Raw genomic sequence first — 26,492 nt, 5'->3', positions numbered from 1 at the left:
CGTAACGCGCGAATGTAAATACGTGCATGCATCCAGGGAATGACTTTGCGAATAGCTAGCGCCCATTGTTGACGAATGATAAACCACGTATTTCGACGGTAGCGAAATAATTTTATGTACATATTGAATCGATGGTTTTACTCTTCTCTTTATTCCCTATCCATTCTTACTTTTCTTTTCACATTATTCTTACCTGTAAAAAATCGGATTCACTTGCTTTCGCGATAATTTCACCCGTTGTACGTGCAACGGAATCATTTGCATTAGTTGTGGAGATACTTCGTCGACGACGTTTAAGAAAGAACATTTATGCGGAAAAATTTCGATTATATATTTGTAGAATATAATCTGGCGAAAGATCCAGTCACAATGCAATTGGAATCACAGTATACCCATGCATTGCTGTAATGTCACGTTGCAATTGTGAAAACATATTTTAAAGTCACCCCTGTTACAACAATAGGTGAAAAATATTGTCGTTCAGTCTACCAGAATATGTTAGCAATTATTTTAGTATCGCAGAAAAATATATGTCTCAGTGGGGAGGAAATGGTTAGAAAAGTAATTTCAGTAATAGCAGAGAGTATTGAGAATGAAGTGTGCGAGATGTTTACGTAAAAAAACAGACAAGTTTTATTTTTAACAAATAGTATATATATATATATGCATATGTCTATCATTCAATAACTACTATAAAATATCATAAACATTATTAGGCATATAACACAAATATCTGGCATTCAATGCTTCGAGTGTATATAAGTTTACAACACACACATACATAGAAACCTATACAATTGTCACTTACTTCATATCAAATAAAATAAGAGCTAAGTAATTTTATTCATATAACTTCATATTTTACGGACGAATAGTAAATTCCCGTGTAATCCATCTAAAACGCTTGGTCGAATTGTTTGTCTGAATTCTGAAACCCTTAATTTTCTATTACAAAAAAACAAAAAGCAAGTTCATCGGTCTATCCGAAGTCTACTTAAATCTTTTGTCTAATACGAGAACATACAATATAATAGTAGAAGCAGGGTTTGAAAGTAACGCTTTGTTATCTCGCATCGCGTCTTAAACCCTCCCATTGCTGTAACGAAAATTTCTTGAACGTTTAATAATTATTAAATGATTACTTATTAGTGTGACTCTTTATACAAATTGACAATATTTGGTCGTAAAAGTTAACAAAACCTGGCAAGATAATATACAAGCTTACTCTTTCTCCCTCATTTTCTTCATTGAGCAGTTTTCTTACGATTTAATAGTACAATTCATTAGCGAAAATTTCTTACAACAATTATTACGCATTAATTTTCTTTTCATTTTCAATTCATTTCCACTTCAATTTTCACAATCACAGCCATTGGTGGATAGTAATGTTACTCAATTTCATAAACAGTCATTAATGTTAAATAGATAAACTTTAAACGGAGAACGACAAATTTAAAAAATTGAATAATTCTATACTTTTCAAGGCCCCTGCGTGATTCATTATTATTATACTTTACGTGATGCACCAAATCATTCTGTATGTCAAAGCTGAGACTTATTTAACTCTACCCAATTTCAACTAGTCTTGAGATACTTATTTATAATCATTTCGCGTACGTTTTCACAGTGATATTAATTTATTTTGTATGCGATATCTCAACCACTGAGCGTCGTCGATCTATGCCGTTTACTTAATTCTTTCTGTTCCGGAACTACATTCTTTACAAAACAATTACAGATAAATCAAGGATGCATAATGTATGAGTAAACAATGCCTTGACAAGTAACACAGTAATAGTAAGAAAACAAAAAAGACTAAGAGTATAGCAATAAAAGTGGGAAAAAAATAGAGGAAAACTAAAATACCCTGAACAATTCAATGTTTATGTGACAAATTTTTTTATGACTATAACATCAGTGTTGATAAATAAATTATGTTAGTTTTCTTTCGTACACGAGCTCTGCGCTACAACCTAAGAATTAACTTAAATAAGGAATTAGAAAAAAAAAAAGAGATAACACTAAAGCTGACGCAACAACGTCTTGAATTGCACTCGTCAAATCAGCTCTGTGCATATCACTGTTACGTTATGGTCGTGTCTGAATTTAGGGTGAGTACGATTACCGAATTTAAAAATTAATATTGACTCTCGGTGTATAGATGACAATTCATTATGTTACGTATATATAGTCCCGTCAAAGGGATCAACGAATTCATATTTCTCTATCTGGTGCTCTTCAACTTCCAGCGTAAGAAAACAAATGCTGCTATACGTAGCAGAACGAATATCAATAGCAGGGCGAGAATATCCAGCGTAAAGTCTGCGTCTTCCATATCCAACTCTTGAAGAGTTATCTTAGGACTTTTGAAGTGGCAGTGAACCTGGGGACAGACATTTTTTTCTCAATTTTTATACACAAAAATTCACTCTAACAGTTTTTTGTCAATGAATATATGAATGAATATGAATATGAACCTACATTGTTGAATACTCATAAGCTTGGAGATATGGGATTCAAATAAATTTGGAAAGTTGGTAGGCGAATGAAGACTTTGGGAAAGTTTCTAAGAGTCAGAATCGTTAAGTTTATTTAAAACAGTGCGAATGCTTGTCAAATTCTTCCCAATATTTCAAATTAAAGAAGTCCTTTTGCAAAACATTTGCGATGCACATGCTAATTTACACTGATACTGAAACATATTTTTTAAGCACTGACGACATCGAATGTCTGTGTTAAAATAGATTTTAAGCATAGAAACAGTTTGAAATGATCACAATCATTTAGTCGGTCGTGAAAAGAAAATGCTTTTTAGCTAAGTGCTTTTCAATTAAGTTTGCCAAATTTCGAATGCTTTGGTGAAGTTTTACAAGGCGGCGAAGTAATGAAACATCAAATAGTACGATATAGAGTAAATTAAAACTGTATGAATGAAAATTGTGAAAAGCGTCTGTGATCTTCATTCGTTGTTTACTATAGTCGTAATTAATCATGTAATACTCACAACAGAGCACTTTAGCCTTTCACGAGCAAATGAATAGGTGGCCAATGCAGTGCCTTCGAAACCGTATCTGATGTAGCTCAGGTAAGTGATCCATCTGAGGTATATCGGTATGGCATCAAAGCTGACAAAGAAGCCTGAGAACAGGAGGAACGGTACCGACATCACCGGAGCTAAGAACACTCCGTTCTGGACATTCATTGCTGCGCCAACTACCAGACCGACGGATTGAGCGACGAAAGATATCAGCAAACAGGCTCCGAGGAACATGCTGAATCTCATCACCTCCGCAGGTTGGCTCGTCAGGAAGTAAACGATGCTCACATAAATAATGCAAAATATCGCCTGAGGAAAGAAGAAGTGGATATTCGGTAAAGAACAAAGTCTCAGACGTCGCATGAAATATGACCAAAATGTTGTTTTATATCTTTAATGATAGAATTTATCCGAAAATCGTTAATAAAAAGAGCTTGGAAACTTTCTCACCTGAAATGGAATATCGGAAACAGTGATCGCCAAGTAATACGACTTCAAGGAATACCACCTATTGAAATTTTCCTTCAGTAAAACAGGCATCTCTAGAGGAACTGCAGAAAGGAAGCGACAATTACTAAGTCAGAATGTACAAACCAAACAAACTCGTGCTCAGTGCTGAAGAATTATTCCTGCTGTACTCACAAGATAGGATGGTGATTGTCATCGATGTGTACATTAGGAACAACATGTTGAAAAACAAGAAACCAAGATTACTCAGAACTTTGGCTCCGTCATTACCGATGTCCCAGTAAAGTGCGCCGATCAAGAGTCCCACAAGAATGTGAGCGAAGAGTCGAAGATACATCAGAGTCTGAGGGAGACAGAAGGAAGTTGAAACTGGGTATTGAGCACGACTTGGAATCGATAGAAACCGTATTCGTTCAATCAGATATGCGTAGTGTGAATTTTAAACTTGTCACAAAACATCGCAACCTGTTACTGATAAAAAAATCAATCGATGAATATCGCCTACTCACCCAGTCTCGTCTGCTGAACAGCAGTGTCCTCTTCAATATTATCCAAAACTGTACTAATTCCGTGGTTGGATATCTTTCTGGGGCAACAACGAGGCCCTGATCGAGTAACGCTGTTGTAACATTTTCCTTTTTCTCAATGCTGATTGGTATTGTTACTTGACCTGTAAGATAAGAGGTATAGAAACAGTTCCAGAGAATGAGAAATAATTCATTTTACAGAACATTCCCTGTACTGGGGGGTGAAACTCACTCTCTTTCGGTATGTCGTTGCAAGCGTAACCCGGAATAACGAAATTAATAGTACCATTGTTTTTCAGATTTTCATTAAACTTTTCCGTGACGTTATTGGCATCATTTTTGTCAATTACGTCGGTGGCTTTGCTGTCATTATTAGAGACCGTGTTGTTAAGAGACTCCGGTTTGCCAATCGCAGGAAACTGGTAACCGGTTCTGATGTCTCGTTTTCCATTGTCAATAGCGTTGACCAGATTTCTAATGTTGTCTCCGTATTCTCCGCAGGAAACCTCGATAACTGTGATTTGGTGATACGAAAGAATATTAATCAACACTTGATGAAAATGAATTTCTGACCAGCACGTATGCACCCAGAGCAATTTCTAGTCTAGTTACCATACAGTCTTTAACTACTTTCATATTTTACCATAATGAAAAAATAGAGTTCTGGATATAAATGAAAATGAGTTTTGTCGTAGTAACTAGAAAATCTAGTACATGTGACTATTTTCTTTAATTGTTGTTACTTGCACTATATTTTCTTGCAACTATTGAGACGACTTGAAGTTGACGCAGCAATAAACTGATGTTAAAGCCTTATTCAACTGAAAACCATGTAATAAACTAGGCGTAAAGATTTTATGCTGTAGCACCCAGAAAATTTGTTATTGACAACTATAATCACACTAAACAGTTACTTGTATCATATTTTCTAGCAATTTTCCAACGATATTAAATCAGTTACTGTAACAATTCACGTATTTTACTAGAATATTCTATTAACTATAAGAAATAAAAATTTTCTCAGCGCACAGTTAAGCGAGAACCGGAAATTGGCTTCTGAACTTGCATGTCAACGACTGAAGGGTCAATATAGTGCTCCGAAAGGCCTTTCACCCACAGTGATTAGCACAACTTACTGAATGAAGCGGGGTTGTGGTAGCTTGGACAATTCAAGCCTAGAGAACCTAGGAACGGAACGAGCTGTGACGATGATCCTTGGTAGACACACTGGCCTTCGGCGAGCGTGTAAAGAGCATCGAACATCTCGAAAAGCCTCGCACTGGGCTGATGTATCGTGCAGACGATGGTTCGTCCTCCACGAGCAAGAGTCTTCAGCAGTGAGATGCATTGGAAACAGGATGAGGAGTCCAGTCCACTGTTGACGAGTGAAGAAATACAGGGGTATTAAAAAATGAGACAAAAAAAAGGAAAACATGTATATTCAAATGGTTGCTTGGGATCCGAACTACGCGATTAGCATGACCGATCATCGACCAATCACTTCGAGTCGATTAGAATTGGAAATTGAGGGCCACAAAAAATTTTATAGAACCTGTTGGTTCTGTATTTTGCTACACCGAGTTTAAATATGCTACATGACAAACGAGCGAACAATGTTTAGAATGAGTAGCTCGTATTGAAGAAAATAAAAAAAGCCTATTATGGGTGTCGATGTATAATTATTACTAAACACATATGCAATAGTGTCTAACATTAAGATTGTTAATTATACAGTTCATTTTATCGAGGTATAATTGATCGGCCCAACGCACGAGTATAAATTATATTGAATGGTAAAAAATGTAAAATTTTTATTCTACACTACGTAAGCAGTATACTGCATTATATCTAACAAATTGAATTGTACGCGAGTAAAAATTCACTTTTCGAAATTATTATCGTATGACAAGTTGATTCGTTTCTTCAAGCAACGATGACACGCAACTTTACTTAAATTTTGGTCTGTCTTTTAGGGGAAAATTCATGACTATGAAACATTTTTGCCCGCAGATGTGACGCCATAAAATTTATGTAAATTTTCGGACCGCTTTTTTGCAGAGATCTTAACAAGTTGATTTGTACTCATACTTTACGAAGGAATGAAACAGAAAAAAATTAGATAGAACAGGTTTTTTCGTCGAAATTTCCATGTCAATTTGATAATTGAAAACCCGCTTGCTCGAATCGACGATTTGCAAACTTATACGTATTCAGAAAAAAATTCCGACGTTCGTTAGCTGCGTGAGGAATTTAATCAATTCCCGTTTCGTTGAATATCAAGGTCTGACATTCGTATACTTATGTCACGTCCACGGATGTCTAAGCAAAATAATTAGTTAATAGCAAGGAAGCAAATTTTCGCAAGGTTCCAAATTGATGCTCATTCCTGTCCCTGAAATACTTTTTTTTCTCCGACGTATCTTATTGTTAGACTTGCCGACTCGATGTAATACTAAAATCGAAGACAAGTAATAGTCACAGAACTAAATTTGGAAAAAAAAAGAAAAGAAAATTGCAAACCGTCGTCGAATGTAACTCGAGGTTGTAATTAGCCGTGCCTTCTGACACCAAGTCACAAACAGGAACAACAAAGAATAATAATAAAACGTACGAGAAAAATTATGTGACCAGCCTTGACAGCCGCGAGTCAGAAACCAGTTTAACGTTCGTGAGTTCATGGAAACTTTTAGTATCACGAGATTCTACACGCAGCTGCTGTAAGTGTAGCTAATTGTGAGGTTCAATATATTTTTTAGATGTTTTATCGACTGGCACCGTACGGTTATAATAATTTTATAAATCTGTAATACATTCGTATAACACAAATTGATACAGGAAACAGAAAGAGACAAAAAAAAAAAACCACGTAAATTTTTTTGCAGTCATTATACTAAGTCTGGAACGAAATTTTCCCTTTTTTGCAATCAATTTGTGTACCCTGCGTTCTATTTTTCGAAATCAGTAGCTCAAAGTTAACGATAATTTCACCGTGTATCCATTTATTATATGTATTATGTCGATATATTTTTATAAAAAGGTTGATAAATAGTTGGACACATGTAGATTCTGGGAATTCAGGATTTCCAAGTTCGGCGATGATCAATATCCAAAAATATATACTCAATTCCGAAATAAGGAAAAAGAGATATTGCTTCAAATTTCAAATTTATAACTCGATTTGATGTCTCTACGTATAAATTCATTTATGAGATGGGCGGAAAAAGTATGAATATTTCGTGAGAATAACCTATAACATGAAATATAAATGGGGCGAAGAGGTCGCATTGTCCGAATAAATAAGATTATGCGGAATGTCGAAGAAAATAGAAAAACTTCCGTCACCGGAAAAACCGGGATATGATTAATCCGACCGCAAGCAAGAGATGCATGCACGTCGGTGGAAGTATAAAGTATCTTCTCGCGAATCAAAGATTTTTATTATGCCTACTGGGAGAAATCTTATTTAAGAAATTCCAGTCATATCACGTATCTTTTTGCGTATACATATATACGTCATCACATACAGTATACAATGTGGGTATAATCTACATATATGTATAATATGCGATGAATAAACTCAGCGCTTTCTCGCACTGCGTTCCAAAGCGAAATTGCACTTCAGTTGGCATTATTGGAAAATGTCCTCACGACGTCAAAACCTGATTATCGGCGCCATTTTATCACCACATAACCTAAGTTTTTAATTTTAATGAAGGCAAATCGTAATTCTTGTGCTTTCAAATTACTCATGTCACGTAAATTAATTAATCATAATCAATAATATATCTGTTTTATTATTCAAAGGCGAAAAAAGACGGTCAACGGTTAGCTGTCAGCATAGTTGCATTGGTTTGATTTTTTCCAACTAGATGTCACATTGCAAAGTGATAATATCAATATTAACATGCCATTTTCAACTTTTAACTAAAACATCGTAATAAACGATTTTTGTATTAACGATCTCTTCTCTACGATCGATATTTTCCGAATGAAACCATAAATTCAAGATGGCGGCCGAAGCTGCTTTCAGACAATTAGAAAAAGAAAATAAATGGTATCAAAAAGTTGATATTTCAGTTATTCTTTCTTGTATATAACGTCTGGGCTAATAATTAATCGTAAATAATATTTATATATACAAGAGATGTGAGTTTCACCTGGTCGGTTCGTCGAAAAACATAATCGGTGGGTTGTTGACCAGCTCGAGTGCAATTGAGAGTCTTTTTTTCTGACCGCCGCTCAAGTTCGAGGTCATGGTATGTCGGTGCTCCGCAAGTCCAAGTGTTTCCAGGATCTCTTTCACCTGAAACAGGCGTTAAAGATCCTCCGATTAAGCATTACGTTGGCAATAATGAGAGACATGATCTCGAGCATGAAGGGTCGTGGTGACTCGGCCAAAGGTCGTTAAACAAAATTATGGATGTTGAGGATAAATAAGCAAACTCGACAACAGTAATAAATTCTTTAATTCCTACGCACGACGATTTTTAATTATTAAAACTATACAAAGCAAATGATTCGTCATAGTTCAATTCCATGAAATGATTTTCGCACACTCTGTACAAATACGAATACAAAATGAAACGAGGTTATAAATTATAAACGCTGCATCGCGATATTTTATTGTTCAGACAGAGACTTGACGAGGTGGAATAACCGGTCAATAAATCATCAGTGATATTATCTTAAGATTAATTAATACTCCTACCTTTACCGACCGAGTAAACGGGCGAGTTACCTCGGTCGGTAAAGGTAGGAGTACTACACCCCCTTAAACTCACCACTTCTGCCTTTTCAGCTTTGGTCACGTGGCTGCCAAGCTTCAGGTTCGACGCAACCTTCATGGCTTCCTGCACGGTCAGATTTCCGTGCAACTGATTGTCCTGCATAATGTAACAAGAGAGCTTTCTGAACGCACTCAAATTCCGCTCGTGTCCGTTCATCGTTATGCTGCCCTCCATCCCTGTCGTTCTGAAAATCAGAAATTCATATCACACGTTTAGACTTCGTTCTCCGAAACAGTGGATCCAACTTCCTACAACTTTGAACAGTCTGACACACACAATTTTTTGCACCGACTCATAAAATACAGTTAAAACCTGACTGTCGAGTTGAAACACAGCATGTTATACGATAAATATGCAAAGTTCAAAGTGATTTCTTTCAACGTAGACCGTAAAAATTGTACTCAGCAGATAAACAAGTATATTCAATCTATAAGATCGGCAAAAAAAACTTTTCAAAATTATAATATATTCTCAAGTCTAAACTTTTGTCCCCCTTAATTAATTCTCTGGATTATATTAAAACCAATCACCGATCAGCGATGAATGATTTGTCTCTTCTATTATATAATTATTAATCATAGTAAAAAAAAAAACTTGTTCACAATATCACGTATAAATAGTACGAAATTCGTGCGTGAAAGAAAGAGAATGAAAAAATAAGGGGAATGATAATAATAACAGTAAAAAAATAAAAAATAAATAAATAAATAAACAACAGTAATGAATTCGCCTTGACTCGACTCTGACCCTGCGATGACACGCCACTTAAAAGTGTACAGTGCAGTACGCGATGATATGCTAATTCAGGCATGTGGTTTAAACGCGAGGATATTCACCAACATGTCTACCTGTTTCTGTTGAATCATGACAATCATGACGCAGGTGACGACACGCGACATAATTTTTTGGATTAATGGCGATTGTCAACCGTTTTGCGTATAAGCAGCTCATGCATTATACAAATGTTTCGTCCAACATCAAGTTAGTGCCGGTGCCTGAAGTTGTATAGTAGATATAATCTATTTTATTGCGAAAAGATGTGTGAAATTTGTGAATATTTTTTGGTATATGCTACATATATGTATATAATAATAATCACGATGCATTGATGAAAATCATTATAACTGATTCATATATTTATTCATTTAATTATATATTTCTTTTCCAAAATTTTTCACTTTGTAATACATCATCACCAAAAAGTAAATGAATCAAATATTTTTTTATCACAATGAATAATATAATTTATACCGTAACTCCTAGCTCGTTTGAAGAATCAATGAGTGGAAAAATTTCAGCTCGTTATTTGATGTTCGTGTAAACTTGTTATTTATTTCAAACCGAATGGACAAATTGTCGCAATAGATAACAATCGCAACCTGTTACAACGGGTTGAATGACGTGAGATGAGTTGATAGAATGGCTGATGATTACCGCTATTAATTATCGATTGGAAAATAGAATAGTTTTCTTTTGAAAGAAGATAACGATGCGTCTAATCGTTTTCACAATATCCCACGATTTATACAATCATAGACATATAATAAGAAAAAACACTCTTCAGTGTATATATAAATAATAATAAATAAACGCGATCTCTCTGCACGGGAACGCGGATACAGCGAGAAAAAGGTTTGAGTGTATTACAACTTCCGGTGTCACTTTGATTATACGTTAACTCGTTTTTTTTTTTTTTTTAGAAAACTACACGTAGCTGTATACCTATATATGTATAATACAAACTAGAACAAGTGTAACGTAAAGAAAGTGAACGAGTGTCACTCTCGCCTTTTGCAAGTACCTACCTACAACATTACAGGTAGATACATAATATCGTCTATATATGTACAACGTATAGCGGTTCAGCTTTCTTAGAGTGTGGGAATGGACGATATATTATAACCGCAGGAGTGTTTGATGTTCGAAAAGTAGAGGAAACGACGAAATACGATTATGGTTATCGGCATGTTTGCGTACATTTGTCGAAAATAATATTACGGTATGGATTTTTGATGTTTTGTTAATTACTTTAAGTCCTGAAACAGTTGGGACTTACAAAGAAGATTCACTTTGCGATATAATCGTGACGAATAAGGAAGAAAAAGAACGAAGAGAAAAAAATTAATCAGCATGCTCAGTGCTCAGTGCATATTTTTATATTATAGGCAATTCCGAAGTTTTTTTTCTTTTCTTTTTTCCACCCCGACGTTATTTGTTCATATTACTTTGAAGAGGTCTTAAAATTACACGATTCGTTCTACGTATAATTATAATAAGTAATGTACTCGAAGCAGTTAGTTGATCGATTGTTATTTTGACCCCGTTCACTCGACGTTGACAAACATGATAATGTGAACTGGTTCATTACTTGTTAAAGAGGAGCCGTGGAAAATGTCGATAGTCGAGTATAAGCTGTATAAACTCAGACCTCGACGTCGCAGCAGCGTAAGAACCAATTGATCCGTTAATTACTCCTCAATATCTATCCGGATACAATATCGCGTATCAAAATACTATTCTACTAGCTATATGTGCGTGTGATGGAAAAGCATTAAAAATTGTGGTAGAATAGTTTGCGTATAAAATTTGCAGAAGACATTACGCATATATATGTATACGTGAAAACGACACGATGTAATTTTTAACATACGTGTAATAAATTGTTACGTAATGCGAGGACTTCCGATCGCCTAGAAAACAAATAATCATCAGCCTTGAATCCGCTTTGTCTATACGCACATTGTTTTCACCTTTGAATTGACAATGACTATGCAGACAATTAAATTCACGACGACGATGTGGTTTAATTGTTCGAACGAAACATTACCATATGTATATATATATATATATATATATATATATATATATATATATATACAGGCAATATAATAACCCTAATATATATATAGAAAACATTACATCAATTTCGATTATTTCTTTCACATTTTTCAAAAGGTTGATAATAGGTATATATACATCATTTATCCAACGAACAAAAACAAAATGATGTATAACCAAGCGATAATAAATATTAAAAATGCGTTGTATGATTTAATCATTAAAACAAGTCAATTATACAAATAAACTGCACGCGTGACGTTTGTTATTACATTGTAGACATGGAGTAACGTTTTTTCCCAGATGATCGTGTTTATTTATTCAAAAAAATATAATTGAGAATTAATTTGCAAGAGACAAAAATAAAAAAAAGTAAGTGTTTTGTACTTGACTGCACACGGTGTAGCGACTGAAAATTATGCAAGATATTTCATCTGTGCAACTTGGTAATAAATTATTGCTCAGCGTCGTGCCACGTATACCTATAATGTAACATATATATGTATAATATATATATACATATATATATATATGTAATATTAAAATGTTGTTGATGAAACCAGAAAAAAACACAAATCCGCTTACAATTTTCATTCCGTATGCCTACTTCTGTGTTACAACATGATTTTTGTTTTCCCCCAATGTTTACCACATAACCGACCTCGTAACGTTTTCCAATATATACATGCAGCTCGGCGTTTAAGGTTAAAGCGGCGATATGGGTAGAGAATCGTGGAAACTTATCCCGCCCCTGGCCCTGATGATCAGTAAGAAACACAAGTATTTACCTCCTCTTGAAAAATTTTCCATTGTTTATACATGTTGTTACATCTGCACCCTAAAGTGATTACGTGGCTCCAATTAAGACGAGAAAGTTACATATTCAGACCAATTGTGTAACGTAAGAAATGTTAAAATGAAGTTATAAATAATAACTTTATCTATTTCTTATCCGTAAAGTAATTCTTTTATATTAATAATTCCGTATATATATATATATAAATTTATTATTCTTATATCATTTTATTCTGCCAACTTGAGTAATAAAACATTTTTAAACCGTTCGATAGTGTAATTGCGATGGTCACGCGTGTTGTAAACACACATTCGTATGTCACGTACAAGATATTATAACGGGGATGTGAATTGAATTGTTTTGAATATCATGAACACGACGAGTTGATGTAAAACATAATGAATTTCGAAGAGTCGTGAAATTGACGAAACACCGAGGCTAATGTTTCAAAATTGTGTTATACTTCATAGCTGTATCACGAATATTCAGTTACTGACACAGATTCGGAATTGACAAACCGCTATCATCGTGTGTAAAATTAACGTTTGACCCCATAGAAAGGGAAGAGAGAGATTGATTGATGTTTATTATTATTAGAGAGAGAGAGAGAGAGAGAGAGAGAGAGAGAGAGAGAGAGAGAAAATTGTGTAACTTGCAGTAGACGATGAATACAGATCAGAAGAAACATAAAACAAAAAGAGTTTTATGCAAATAATGAAACACAGTAGGACTTGAGAATTTGACGCTAAATTCGTTATTAACACGTTTTATGCTGTGTGCTATTCATCTCGTTTCGCGTAGAGCCAATTGCGTAATTTCGTGATATATTGCACTTTGTATTATACAATAGATCCTGTATATAAGGCTCTTAAAATATGTGAAAAAATTGTACAACACTGTATAGCTCTTAGCTCTTTGAGAATAAAAAATTATACACTTCTTATATTCTATGAATGTTTGCAAGTTGTTTTTTCTCTGGACTTTTGGCGTGAATTTATGAGAGAGAAAAAGAAAAAAGAAAAAGAATGAAAAAAAAAAAAAAAAGAAAGAAAAAATTGTCTGCAAAATTTATTAGAGAAATACGTAAAACTAAGCGTCACTTTTGCCATGAATGCCTATATATTTTCAGCCGCCAAGATCGTATCATTCGGCGAAATTGTGTATACAGTATACTACATATAAAGTAAATTTTATCTCTACCGGTTCAAAAACGCTGACGATTAATCGATTAAAGTTCAAGTTCGGACGCGAAATGAGGACAAACGAACTTTTCAAGTGTTAATGATCTGTATACGTGATTTTTTGGTAAATAAATTAACAGAGCAAAAGAGCTAGAATTGATAATTAAATGTTTTAAACCTTGAAATTATTAAGCATAAAATCCAGTTGTGCAACGAGCTGTTTCAACGTTGCAAACTTTGGACCTAAAAAGTGCGATTAGATTAGATTCGTCAAGATTAGGGCGTAAATAATATTATTATACCAAACACTGACGGTAACTTGAAGCTATCAGTTATTCGTGCATGAAATGATAGCGCGATTAATTATTTAACCCTCGCAATTAAAGCATCCGAGCATTTCATTCCTCGGCGTATAAAAATGGTGAAAATTTTCTTTAAAACTTGGTATTTTGTACATGTAGACATGATTTATATAACTATATGCACTCACTTGTATCCAGTGAGGATGTTGAGTAATGTGGATTTTCCCGCACCCGATGGACCCATGATTGCGGTCAATTCTCCAGATCGCAGCCGTCCACTGACGGACTTCAATATGGTTTTTGAATCTGAAAAATAAAATATATCGTAAGAACAAGGATTGGCACGATAAAAAAAAAACGTCGAGTTAAGAAAGCGCGAAAGAAAGCGCAGGATTAGTGAATAATGAACGTATAACAACATAAAATTTGAAAAACAAAAATAAAAATAAATAAATAAATTTTAGATCTCGCACGCGTTTCTCAAACTATAAAATTTCTCTTATTTAAGGGTACGGCGTAGTTATTCCTTACCGACCGAGTAAGACGTCACTTATTTCCGTAACTATTATCAAAGTCTATATGCAAAAATTTCGTTAAATATATTCCTGCAAATTATTATTATTATTATTATTATTATTATTCAGGAATAAATATTATAAAACATTTGTCGATACTTTTCTTCGCTTTGCTTTTTTTCAATCGTAACAAGCGTTGCTCAATCGGATGAAATCTATATCTGAGCCTGCGTCTAGGTGGTGTAATTCGATCCTTAATGCCAAAGAAACTGATTCACTGCGTGTAAATTTCATCAAGTTACGTTTCTAGGTGTATAATCACGTTGTTTAATGTTCCGCGCAAAGAGAATCGTAAAATGAATTTGCATTTGCAAACGAATCTTTACACCGTTTAAATTACCGTAAAATTGTCGAGTCAAATTATTATAATACATGCATTGCACGTATAATTGATATTCAGATATGTGCTTTAGTTTAAAACTGTACATCATATCGTTTCGGTTCGGATGTTTTTATTACTGAATACGAGAATAAATTCTTGCAAAAATCCTGACTCAATTTTTTGCCTCATACATTATTTTATTTTATTATTTATTTATTTATTTTTTTTTTACGTTTACCGTACTCCAGGAACAACTAGGTATGGTAAATTTACGGTTGCTTTTTACGAGAATACTTAAGAGTTTCTCGCATTATAATTCTTGTATAATTTTCTACAAACAATTATAATACGCAAGTACCGAAACCGCAGACTATTTGAATGAAAATCAAAATAATTTCAGACCAGAAACCGCAGGCCGGCAATAATTCTACACATAAATAAAAATTCTCGAGTGAATGAGAGGCGCGTTTTGAATACAGCATAATATATGTTTAAAAACCGCAAATCGTTATTTGAGTATATCCCAAGTTATTACATGGTAGGTAACACGGTACATTACAGATATTACAGAGATTACAATACAAGATGTGCATTGGAGTGGCGCAAAAAAACCGACTATTTTTTTTTTTTTTTTGAGTCTCGTGTAACAAAATGTTAGTTTTTTATGTTTTGAGAGCGCACTCCAAAGGACAGCTCAATAAAAAAAAATTTTAAGAGGTCGCTCCAAATTTTAAAAAAATGTCAAATACGTCAAAAAATAAAATAAAAAAAATTATATTTTCTGTATTTCGATTGATTTTTAATTCATGTCGTGGTGTATTGTTATCGATTCTTTCTTACTAAATTAAAGAAGAAAAAATTTATGAAATTTTAATATGAATATTAAAAGGTCGCTCGAAAAGATCTAAAGAAATGAATAAAAAAAATTGAAAAAAAATTATGAGCGACCTTTCAAAATTTAAATTTCGAACCGAAACTTTCGGAAACTTATTTTTTTTTATCTATAAAAATTATACCGTAACGAAAAAAAAAAATCGATTTTTGACAATTTCTGACGTTTGAAAAAATGTGGAGCGACCTCTTAAAAATTTTTTTTTGAACTGTCCTTTGGAGTGGGCTCTTAAAACAATAAAAAACTAACATTTTGTCACACGAAAATCGAAAAAAAAAAAATAGTCGGTTTTCTTGGGCCACCCTAGTGTGCATGTTTATTGTACGGATAAATAATCTCCTCTACTTGTCACGATGACCTGGATAATTATGTTAAATATTTGTAACAATAGAGAATTGTACATAATACGAAACGGATAACTAGGGAATGCTAACATTGTTGAACACCGAATGGTATAAAGGCCACAAATATTACGTATCGATCACGAATATTGACGTTTCAATTAATGTCGATATTCTTTTAAGGTATATATATATATATATATATATTGTTAAGAAGCAGCGGTGTTTGAACATTGCCCGAAAATATCATCGAATCACGATGCACCCATGCGTGCATGCATGCATGCGCGATACATGTGCAAACAAACTGTTTCCATCGCGTGCAAAGTTCTCATCGATCAAAGAGAATACGGATAGAAAAATATCAGGGATCAAAGATTAAGGATCGTAATATAAGAGGAGAAGCTCTTTTATTCCTCGTAATTATATCTTTCCTTTCCAGTTTATTCTCCGTTTATCTTAATTTTTTTTTTTTTTTTTTTTTCTTTTCTATTTATATATGTAATATATACGTATTCCTAAGAATAAAATCCGATTAAGCGTTGAATGTTGAATTACCGGATAATCTGTGACTTTGAACGTGGAATCGGACAAGGTCTGAAATTCAAATTTTTGATTTGTTAACTTTTTCTTTTCTACTTCAATCTGCCGAACGAAATGATTGTGTCTGATTGTAAAGAAAAAATTTTGGAGAGGAGAAGAAGAAAAAAAGAAAGAAAAAAAAAATCAGGAGAAATTGAAATAAATAAAGCAAATCAAATAATAAGTGATACGTAAAAATTCGTGCCGTTTTTTTTTTTAAATTCTCCGTATACCTTCATATATGTATGTATAACGAATCCAAGGTTGTCGAGGTAACTTTTTTCTTGCAGAAGAATTCGAGACAGAATTCTCATAACGACTGGTTCTGTTGAATATGGATAATCCGCGCGCCATTACGAACGACGCTCGTTTAATGTCAGGATAAATTTTTTTTGCGAGGTGGGGCAATATTTTTACATTCAATTTTTCCTATAATTTGATAATATAAATAAGATCAGTTGATATTTATGTTGTTAAAAAAAAAAAAAAAAAATCGTGGAACAAATTTAAAACGTTTGTAAAGAACGTGTAAAAAAAAAAAAAAAAAGCATTCATTTTTCTAACAAAGTCTTTAAAAGTTTATTTTGACGGTAAAAAACGCACATAAATCCTTATTACTGTAACCTATATAATAAATAAAATACATGAAAAGCCAAAACGTGCTACTTTTCGTAATTGGCATCGTTATGTACGTATAAAAAATTTAAAGTCGATCTATAGGTGAATTTAAATTACCCTTAATTCCGAATGAAGCCCCTTACTCCTTCATAATGCTTCGTAGTCCTCTCTCTCTCTCTCTCTCCCACTCTTTCTCTGACTCACTAGACAAACGTAAAAATGACGAAAAAAGATGGAAAAGGGATATTCTATCACTAGCCGCTAAATTGCGACGATACGTTTTAATTAATGTTTAAAATAAAGTGATAAAAATTTTACCAATAAATAAGAAAAAGAAAACACTCAAATCGTCATTATTCCAAATGAACGATACGGATGAGATAATTATAATGATAATTTTATTTAAGAATTTATTTTAAATGACAGACGATTTGAAGAACACGTGTGCAAGTATTTTAATATACAATATACTGGTTTTAATCAAAACTACCTTTACAGCAATGCAAGGAATTGAAAACGATAAACACGATGACTAACAAATGTCATGTCCGCAATATCGAAGAAAAAAAAAAAGAACCAAAAAAAAAAAAAAATTTCCTCAAAGATAAAAATCCTCGAAACGAATTGACCAAAAGTTTTAACTATAATCGCATCCGCAGTGTCGACGGAGAGTCTTTTATTAGACAAGTAATTACACAAAATGAGGAAATAAGACCGAACGGAAGCAAAAAAAAAAATTACAACCGAATATATAGGCATAAAATACTCAATTGAAGGAGTTGATATGAATATATAACTGATCGGAATTCACCCCTGAATTATAAAAGCCTTCTGCAATGCAGTCGATGTCTGGCCTTGGCCGAAGGTATATTAACATATTTTCAAACCAGCTGCACACCTTTCGCCATAATACGAAGGAAAGAGAGACAGCGAGAGTCGCAAAGTGTGTCACTTATGTTCATTTGTATCTTTTCTCGATGAAATTTTTTCCTCTTAGTATTGTTATTATTATTATTATTATTATTATTGTTACATACATTTCTTTTCATTTTAAAACATCCAAATACATTTTTTTTTTGCCAAAGTTTCAATCACATTTACATATGATATATATGTATACTTTATGCAATTGAAAAGTAACGAATTCTTCTCATTAAATCTTTCATTTATTATTCAAATATTAATGCCAACAATTGTTATTTTATTATTATAACTCCTGATTTTTAGTCGTTTAGAATTTGCAGCTTTTTGTATCTTTTGCATGTTATAAACATACGAATAGGAATATCCTATTTTTTCTATCGAAACAGGTATTTGAATATGAATATTATTTTGATGGGAAACGAGAAGTTCGTGAGAAATGGCAAATTGAATATCGCTTCATGACGCATGACGCAAAAAATCTGCTGCGTCGTTATTTTGCGTTGTTTGTTGCCTCGAGGAAGCTCGAGTGAGATTGAAAGTAATTAATGTAAAAACCCCCAATTAACTGTGAGAACATCGATGCAGAAATTTATCCGTTATTTTCAGGCTCGATTAAAGTTATTTTTGGTACATGATTAATATTTTACGTGGAATTATGAGCGGATAAAAAACGTGTATCGATGTTGATAAGAAATTGTTGACAATTCTGAGAGAAAAACGCGGAAATGGTAACGAGATGTTACGAGCAAATAAAAATGTGTATTTGCAAAAATTAAAAAGCTCATAATAAAGAAAAAAAAAGATTTCAGATCGACTCTTCATTCGCCGAATACGCATCGGAATAATAATATAAGAATATTCAGATTTAATACGCCTTTGATGCTTTAATAAACCCGAGATCGAGGCTAAGAAAGATCGATTCGATTTTCGCAGAAATCTGCAAATATAGCGAACTTGCTTACCGTTTTGTATCTGCGCGTAGTTTTTTTTGTCCCATGTAAGATATGAAGTTAAGATGCAAACCGAATTTAAAAACATATATATATATATATATATATATATATATATATATACCAAATTTGAAAAGTTTCACTCTAAAAATATATGAACGTCGTCTTCTATTTCCTGTCTATCAATAGGTAAGTTAAAAATGATTTATTTCCGATATTCCACTTCTATTTTCCCAATATTTTATCACAATGTGAAATATAATAATTAATATATAAGAATCGAACGATTCATAGCATCATTCTCCGCCCGAAGCAGTCATTATATATCGATAGATAAATTTTGAAACCGGACAAAGTTTTTGTCCCAAAGATAGAAGATCCGGTATCGACTTCGAGCTTCGATCGCGTTGAAAAATCGAAAAAAAAGGTTTGGGATACAATTTTATATCTGCGACACAGTCTATTTATAACTTTCACAAGAATGTGGTTCACCTTTTTACAAGGAGGAAAAACACTAGCTTTTGTACAAGTTATTATGTATTTACTCGGTCGCCCTGATTTGTTTCGTTCGATAAATAATTTGTTTGATGGAAACGAGACTTTAATTGGATTGATGCAACGGTTGTTTGATTACATTTTTCTTTTTTTCTTTTTTTTTTTATTATTATTTTACAAATTTCATTCAAGTTGATTATGCTACCGGGATTCAAAACGCTTATTTTATTCAAACAAATGGTTTATGTTTATTACAAAACAGAAGAGAAAAAAAAAAACCGGAGACCAAGTTAATGAAATGCCATTTATTTGTAGGAAGCAATTTATTTTTTGTTTTTTTCAAACCGGAAATCGGTCGGTAGTATAGTCGAAATAAGAAAAAACAGAAAACGGAATCAATTTGTCGAAAAAATTCAAGGTAGACTGATCGAGAAAAAAAAAAAAAAAAAACCGAGTCTTAGAGGATATCGTGTGAATGAGAATTATTATATTTAATATTGTTATATTAGAATATATTAAATGTTATTATATTGAAAAGTTGAAACTTGCGAAGAAGAAGAAGAAGAAAAAATATTTCATCGATTGGTATTTGAGAATTTATATTTAATAATATAGATTTACGAATAATAGATTTTTAATTTTTTCAATTATTACGTGAATATGCGTAATTCTTAATTGGCTGAAGTTTATCGTTAATATAATAACAATTTTCAATTTTCATCGATATTTAATGGCTGAATTTTGTTAAATCACGACTAAGTCAAGCAAGTTTCGTTCTTTTTTCTTTTATCACTCAAAAAGGTTCTTGCGTTTAAATTTTTTTTTTTTTTTTTTTTCTCCGTATCAAATATCGGATAAGCCCGTGTGTCTAAATATGTAATCCAATCGATCTATACGCATAGATTAGAAAATATATCTAAATTTAGGTACAGATGCACCGATGGGTTCAAAAGCCAAGCAAGTCTGCAAACAACGATTAGTCAGAGTTTCACAATCGTAAATATATGAAACAATGAATTTTCTCCAATGAATTATATGAATTTGTTAATTTATTAATATATCACGATTAAGAAAAATTTCCTCTCTGGTGTGGCAGTTATAATTCGAAATAAAATAATGGATATTCAAATAGCAATGAAAACAACAAAATGTCACGTAACACCAATCCGCAAATTATATTGGACAAGGAAAGCAGACAAAATTTTACTAAAAAATAATCATTCAGTCAAACAGTCATTGATCGTTGCGACGTAAACAAGTGTTTTTCCATCACTATTTTATCCAATTTGAAATGAAAATAAATCTGAACCTACGCCTGCATAACGTAAGGGTTCATATAATAAGGGACAAAAAGTCAATAAAAAAAGAAAAAAAAAAAAAAAAAATTTACTGACAGAGTAAAAATTTCTTGAAAAAATGTAATAATAGAATCTTTTTCGTTTACGTATAGAATTTGAATTCATCTGCGAAACAGACGTTTGAACCGTTTCATGGTATATTGTTAATCAGTCTCAACTTTTGTCGAATAAATCATATTTCTCATTGTTAAAGAAAATTTGACATTTAGGAAAGACTCCAGTGAAAAATATATAATTTCAAAAATACAAGTCTGTTTGTTGCACTCTGAATAATCGCAACCGGGTTGATAATTTTATACAAAGAGTTCTCTCTGCAGGAACGATTATAATATTTAAATATCACAAACATTATTCTTCTTATAGATTTTTGCGACGTTCTCGTGGTCATAATTTGAATACAACAACCGTTGCAGACTAACAAAAAGCTGTATCGTCTGGATTTTTATCGTTCATCGTTTATTTATTTATTTATTATTATTATTGTTATTATTTTTTTTTTAAATATTTCAATGAAACGCGCGGATATCGCCAAAAAAAAAAAAAAAAAAAAAAAAGAAAAAGATTGAAGCAATGAAAAATAAAGTCTCGCTGCGTTATTCAATTTCGTTAATCGTGAGATTGTGTTATTGGAAACAATTTGCAAAAAGTTTAAAACCACACATGATAATACGGATCAAGGCTATTCCGAAGTAAAGGATAAACGAATAAACAAGAGTATAAATGATCAAGAATTTGTTTTCAGCTATACTGAACAGCAGGCTCATTATATAAAATGATTGGCCGCCGTCGGACGACGATGGCGATTAAATTAAATTGCAGGGAACGGATCGACGCCATTATTTCAGTTGCAAAAAGCTGCGAGCGAGCAGAAAATTTCCATCAGTCCAAACGGCTCGTTTCTTTAAAAGTAAAGTACAAGGTCACGTGTTATATACATATACATATATATATATACATATACATACATGGTATATACATAGTGTTATATCCCTTAGATATCATCTGCACTCTGCATGTAATATATTAATATTGCAATCGTCGTCGGTGCGGAAAATGTGCGATCAGAAACCGCGAAGGATAAAGAAGAATTTCGCAATAGAGTTGCACGAATCAGGTTACATATACATATATATATATATACAATTCCGCGGAGGTATAACCGAGGAAATTATTACGGATTTCGAAGTAAAGACGCGGCTATCGATGCAGTAAAACTTGTTATTTTTTTTTCCAATTTCATGTAGGTACCTACGTTATAAATTATGCAATATAAATATATAAGGAAAATTTAGACAATCGATGTACAAAATCAAGTATCCGAATGAATATATAATAACATTGCGAGTAAAATATAATTATCATAGAAATCTACGGAAAGCATAAAATTATTCACTTATACATACATACGTATTGTTATTTTATTTAAAAAACCATACCTTCTAGTAACGATATATATATATATATATATTAGGGTAGCGCAAAAAAACTGACTATTTTTTTTTGAGTCTCGTGTGACAAAATGTTAGTTTTTGATGTTTTAAGAGCCAACTCCAAGGAGAGGTCAAAAAAAAAATTTCAAGAGGTCGCTCCACATTTTTTCAAACGTCAGAAATCGTCAAAAATCGATTTCTTTTTTTTTTATTTTTTTTTCTCGTTACGGTATAATTTTATAGACAAAAAAAAAAAATAAGTTTCCGAAAGTTTCAGTTCAAAATTTGAATTTTGAAAGGTCACTCATAAGTTTTTTACAATTTTTTGCTGCATTTCTTTAGATCTTTTCGAGCGACCTTTTAATATTCATATTAAAATTTCATACATTTTTTTTCTTTTATTTAGTAAGAAAGTATCGATAACAATACACCACGACGTGAATTAAAAATCAAACAAAATATTGAAAAAAATAATTTTTTTAATTTAATTTTTTGACATTTTAAAAAATTTGGAGCGCCCTCTTAAAAATTTTTTTTTGACCTGTCCTTTGGAGCAGGCTCTTAAAACATCAAAAATTAACATTTGGTCACACGAGACTCAAAAAAAATAAATAAATAGTAGTCTAAATTATATATACATATATGTATTACATATATATGTATATACAAAGAGGATAATGAAAGAACGAAGTCAACGGAGTAAATAAAAGTGAAAATATTGTCGCAAAACTTTTACCCGACTTTCATATTGCGGCTTGTCTGCACCGTGGACGTAAGGAACGTGTGTGTATTACGCAGAGCATGCATGCACGGATGGCTCCTATTCCCATGTATAATTCATGCGATGTACGTCTGCGTATTCAGATAGTAGGACGTCGATTAGAGAGGTCTTTCCGATTACCCTGCAGTAGAGATCCTAGATCCTAGATACCTGATCTACGGACGGTTTGCAGGTACAATAGCCCACTTTCACTTCGTGGTCAATGTCATTTCGTGAAACCCGTTTCCACCTTCGCGAGGCGTGTAATAATTATTATTATACACGCGATTACATTATACCTATGCATTGACATCGAATCATATATACACGCAATGTTTTTAGATAATTTTCAAGCCATGCAGAGTTTTTTCAAATTCTACATTATAATACCTGCAGCATGTTTTTTTTTTTTTTGCAACATTTTCTTTCTTTATTTTTCTTTTTTTTATCGGCAATACAACTTGGTTTATTATTCTTCGCGTAAATTTTCTCGTTTTTATTTTAATTAGATCGTTCTTTCTTTGAAAAAATTATAAAAAAATTTTATTCTACCCTCGGTGTTTTCATTTTATCATCAAGTGAGGTGAAAATATTTTTCGCCCCATTATTTATAACAGCAAGTCGACGTGTTATTGATTTTTACTATCCTCCAATCACATAAGATGTTAATTTTTTAATTACATAATTGACATTCACTAATAATGTGTTAATACTTAATTCATCGATTCTAAATGTACAAATCTGGTGATTATGGTATTATTATCATAAACAAATTCGAAAGTCATTGTAAATAATAATATAATATTTCAGTAAAATTCCACTTTTTTTTTTCAAATTGACAACGTAGTATAAATACAACAAGTGAATACACTTGCATAAAATTTCTTTGTAATTTTTCTGTAGTAAAATTTGTGTTCCTAGCTTCCGTTAGAAAAAAAAAAAAAAAAAAAAAAAAAAGTATCATCCATAAATTTTATTCTCTTTTACACGCGGTTAAAATTGGATCGCATGACGTCACGAAATAACGAGGAATTGATTTCCGGTTAACTTTATATATAATAATATATTATGCGTGTAGAATTAAAAATATATAGATATCATGACGTTGATGTAAATATCCAACCAGTTCCTGTTTATCGTCAAACTTGTTCTTATATCGGCGTACGATATATATATATATATATAATTATATATTATACAAAGATATTTAGAGATGTATGAAGAAGTATGCGAATTCGATATTTGGTAATTTTGCAGGTGTAGACAAGGTTTGACCTTTTTTACTATCCTTTTTTTTCTCGAGGAGGGGGAATAAGGATACGTTATTCGACGATGACGATGATGACGATAATAATAATAATAATAATAATATAATACGTAAGTTTTGGTAAACATTCAATAGCCATAAACAAGTTAATTGTATTATCTTTTTGCCGGATTAGGATGAAGAAAATAAATTTATTTAAAGTAATACTATATTGTCGATATGATAACATGTTTGTATTATAGTACAAATATTATCCAACGTTTCGAAAAACTTGTCATTTCATATATATATATATATATATGTATATATCGTACACGGAAAGAATTACTCATGTAATATTATGTAAAAAAATTTTATAATAAAGATAAAGAGGAATTTTTCTAATACATTCAAATGTTCGGAAAATTAATAAATAAAATATGAGGACGTTAATTTTTTTCTATTGTTACATTATCAAATTCAACATCACGAAACGATACTTGAAAATTGATTATTCGAAATTTCTCATAATTTCACAAAACGGATTCGTCAGTTAATTCCAAACTTTATTATACGTTTTTTATAAACAATTGAGAAAAAATTTACTTCAATGTGATTAAAATCCTACATGATCAAACAAACGTGAAATTTTAAACTCGCGAAGCCGAGTTGAATGAGTGTAGAAGAAAAATAAAAAAAGAAATGCAACTCACGGTATTTCTATAACCATAATACCTGATTAAAACGATTGAACGAGTTTTGTGAAATAGTGGATATTTTTCAACGATTGACACACGTTTGTTAGATACACGATACGGGAATCAAAAAACCAGACATGTGTGAGAAAAGAAAGCAAGGAATTAAAAACAAATTTACGAAAATGAAATGAACGATTTAAAATGGAAACTGAACTAAAAATAATTAATACATCAATTAATCGAGTCCGAAAAATCAATCTAACACGACTCGATTAAATCGGTGAAAATGAATCGATTAATCATAGATTTAAAACCAATATTTCGTAAATTTCATTGTACAGTCTTAATAGCGGGAAAAGATTATTTCATAATTACCAATTTCCTTAAAAACATATTTCAATTTAAAATGATGAAAGTGTCCATTTATCTTTGATAAAAATTATTGATACTCTAATCTATTCTAAAATAGGCAGCAAAAACTGATTGAGATGAAAAATAATCGAATCGATCGCTTAATCGATTTAATTTAAAACAACCGATCGATGTAGGTAAGGTAGGTATCTATCTACTCACTGTTTCTGCGTCCTTCCCGAACCCTGTAGGTGAGGTCAGTGAACGCGAGATCAACAGGCGGCCTCGCTGGAAGATGGGTTATGGTCTTTGGTTGAGCGGGGACGATTTGAAGTCGAACCGAGCCTTTGCTCGGCTGCAATAATATCCCGTTGGAGTCGTCATCTTTCGAGCTGTTCCCTTCGAGCTTCATCTTGATTCTTGTTTCCGTACAATTACGCCTGTCTTATCCCAAGTCGCAGTAACGCGTGTCAAGTCCTTCTGTTCTACTTTTTAATTAGATTCTTGTCTTTCCTTTTTCTTTCTTTCTTTCTTTCTTTCTTTCTTTTTTTTTTTTTTTTTATTATCAAAATTCTTCTTGAACCGCGCGAAAATCAAAAAAATTTCGCAATACGAAGGCGAGTATATTATATATGTATATATATTATACCTTGGTAGGCAGTATATTTCGTCAGAATTGTTGCAACGCCACTTATCACCGCCAAGTTTCACCGCCTGCAAAAATCACAGATTTCTTATTATAAAATTTCGACTATATTAATATAAATATATATATTATATAGATATTATTAAACAAGATTTAATAAGATAATGTTAATATGAAATAGGTATAGGATAATCGAGAAGAAAAACGAACAATCGCAATCTCAAATTTTTCTTCCAACTTTAAGAAAGCAATTGGAGAGCAATTAAATGTCCGATTCAATTGCGTCGAGATGAAGAAATTGAGAAAACGAGGATTATAGAAACGATATCAGCGAATCGATTTCTGTTTAGTCTTATCTGTTTTTAAAT

The 26,492-nt window shown here is 32.3% G+C and overlaps 1 protein-coding gene across 1 annotated transcript; it reads right to left on the bottom strand.

Moving 5' to 3' along the window:
* Positions 1-609: 609 nt before the first annotated feature.
* LOC124407550 (ATP-binding cassette subfamily G member 4) lies at positions 610-26,017 on the bottom strand. Its single transcript, XM_046883793.1, has 11 exons — positions 25,701-26,017; positions 14,125-14,242; positions 8,814-9,003; positions 8,190-8,335; positions 5,169-5,407; positions 4,265-4,546; positions 4,015-4,175; positions 3,680-3,848; positions 3,488-3,588; positions 3,005-3,346; positions 610-2,383 (listed from the first exon to the last, which is right to left on the bottom strand). Exons 1-11 carry the CDS (start codon positions 25,888-25,890, stop codon positions 2,225-2,227), a joined length of 2,097 nt encoding a protein of 698 aa, XP_046739749.1. The 5' UTR covers positions 25,891-26,017; the 3' UTR covers positions 610-2,224.
* Between the last annotated feature and the right edge of the window lie 475 nt (positions 26,018-26,492).

The sequence above is a fragment of the Diprion similis genome, chromosome 6 (assembly GCF_021155765.1).
Source record: "Diprion similis isolate iyDipSimi1 chromosome 6, iyDipSimi1.1, whole genome shotgun sequence".
In the NCBI taxonomy this organism is placed as follows: domain Eukaryota; kingdom Metazoa; phylum Arthropoda; class Insecta; order Hymenoptera; family Diprionidae; genus Diprion; species Diprion similis.
The sequence above is the reverse complement of the archived record's forward strand: the minus strand, read 5'-3'. Positions and strand labels throughout refer to the sequence as shown.

Excerpts from the sequence above, each read along its gene's own strand:
- LOC124407550 (XM_046883793.1), bottom strand. The coding sequence starts at position 25,890 with ATGAAGCTCGAAGGGAACAGCTCGAAAGATGACGACTCCAACGGGATA. Across the intron at positions 8,336-8,813 it reads AAGCTGAAAAGGCAGAAGTG|GTGAAAGAGATCCTGGAAAC; the intron begins GTGAGTTTAAGG and ends CGCCTGTTTCAG. Across the intron at positions 2,384-3,004 it reads AAAGGCTAAAGTGCTCTGTT|GTTCACTGCCACTTCAAAAG; the intron begins GTGAGTATTACA and ends GTCTGTCCCCAG.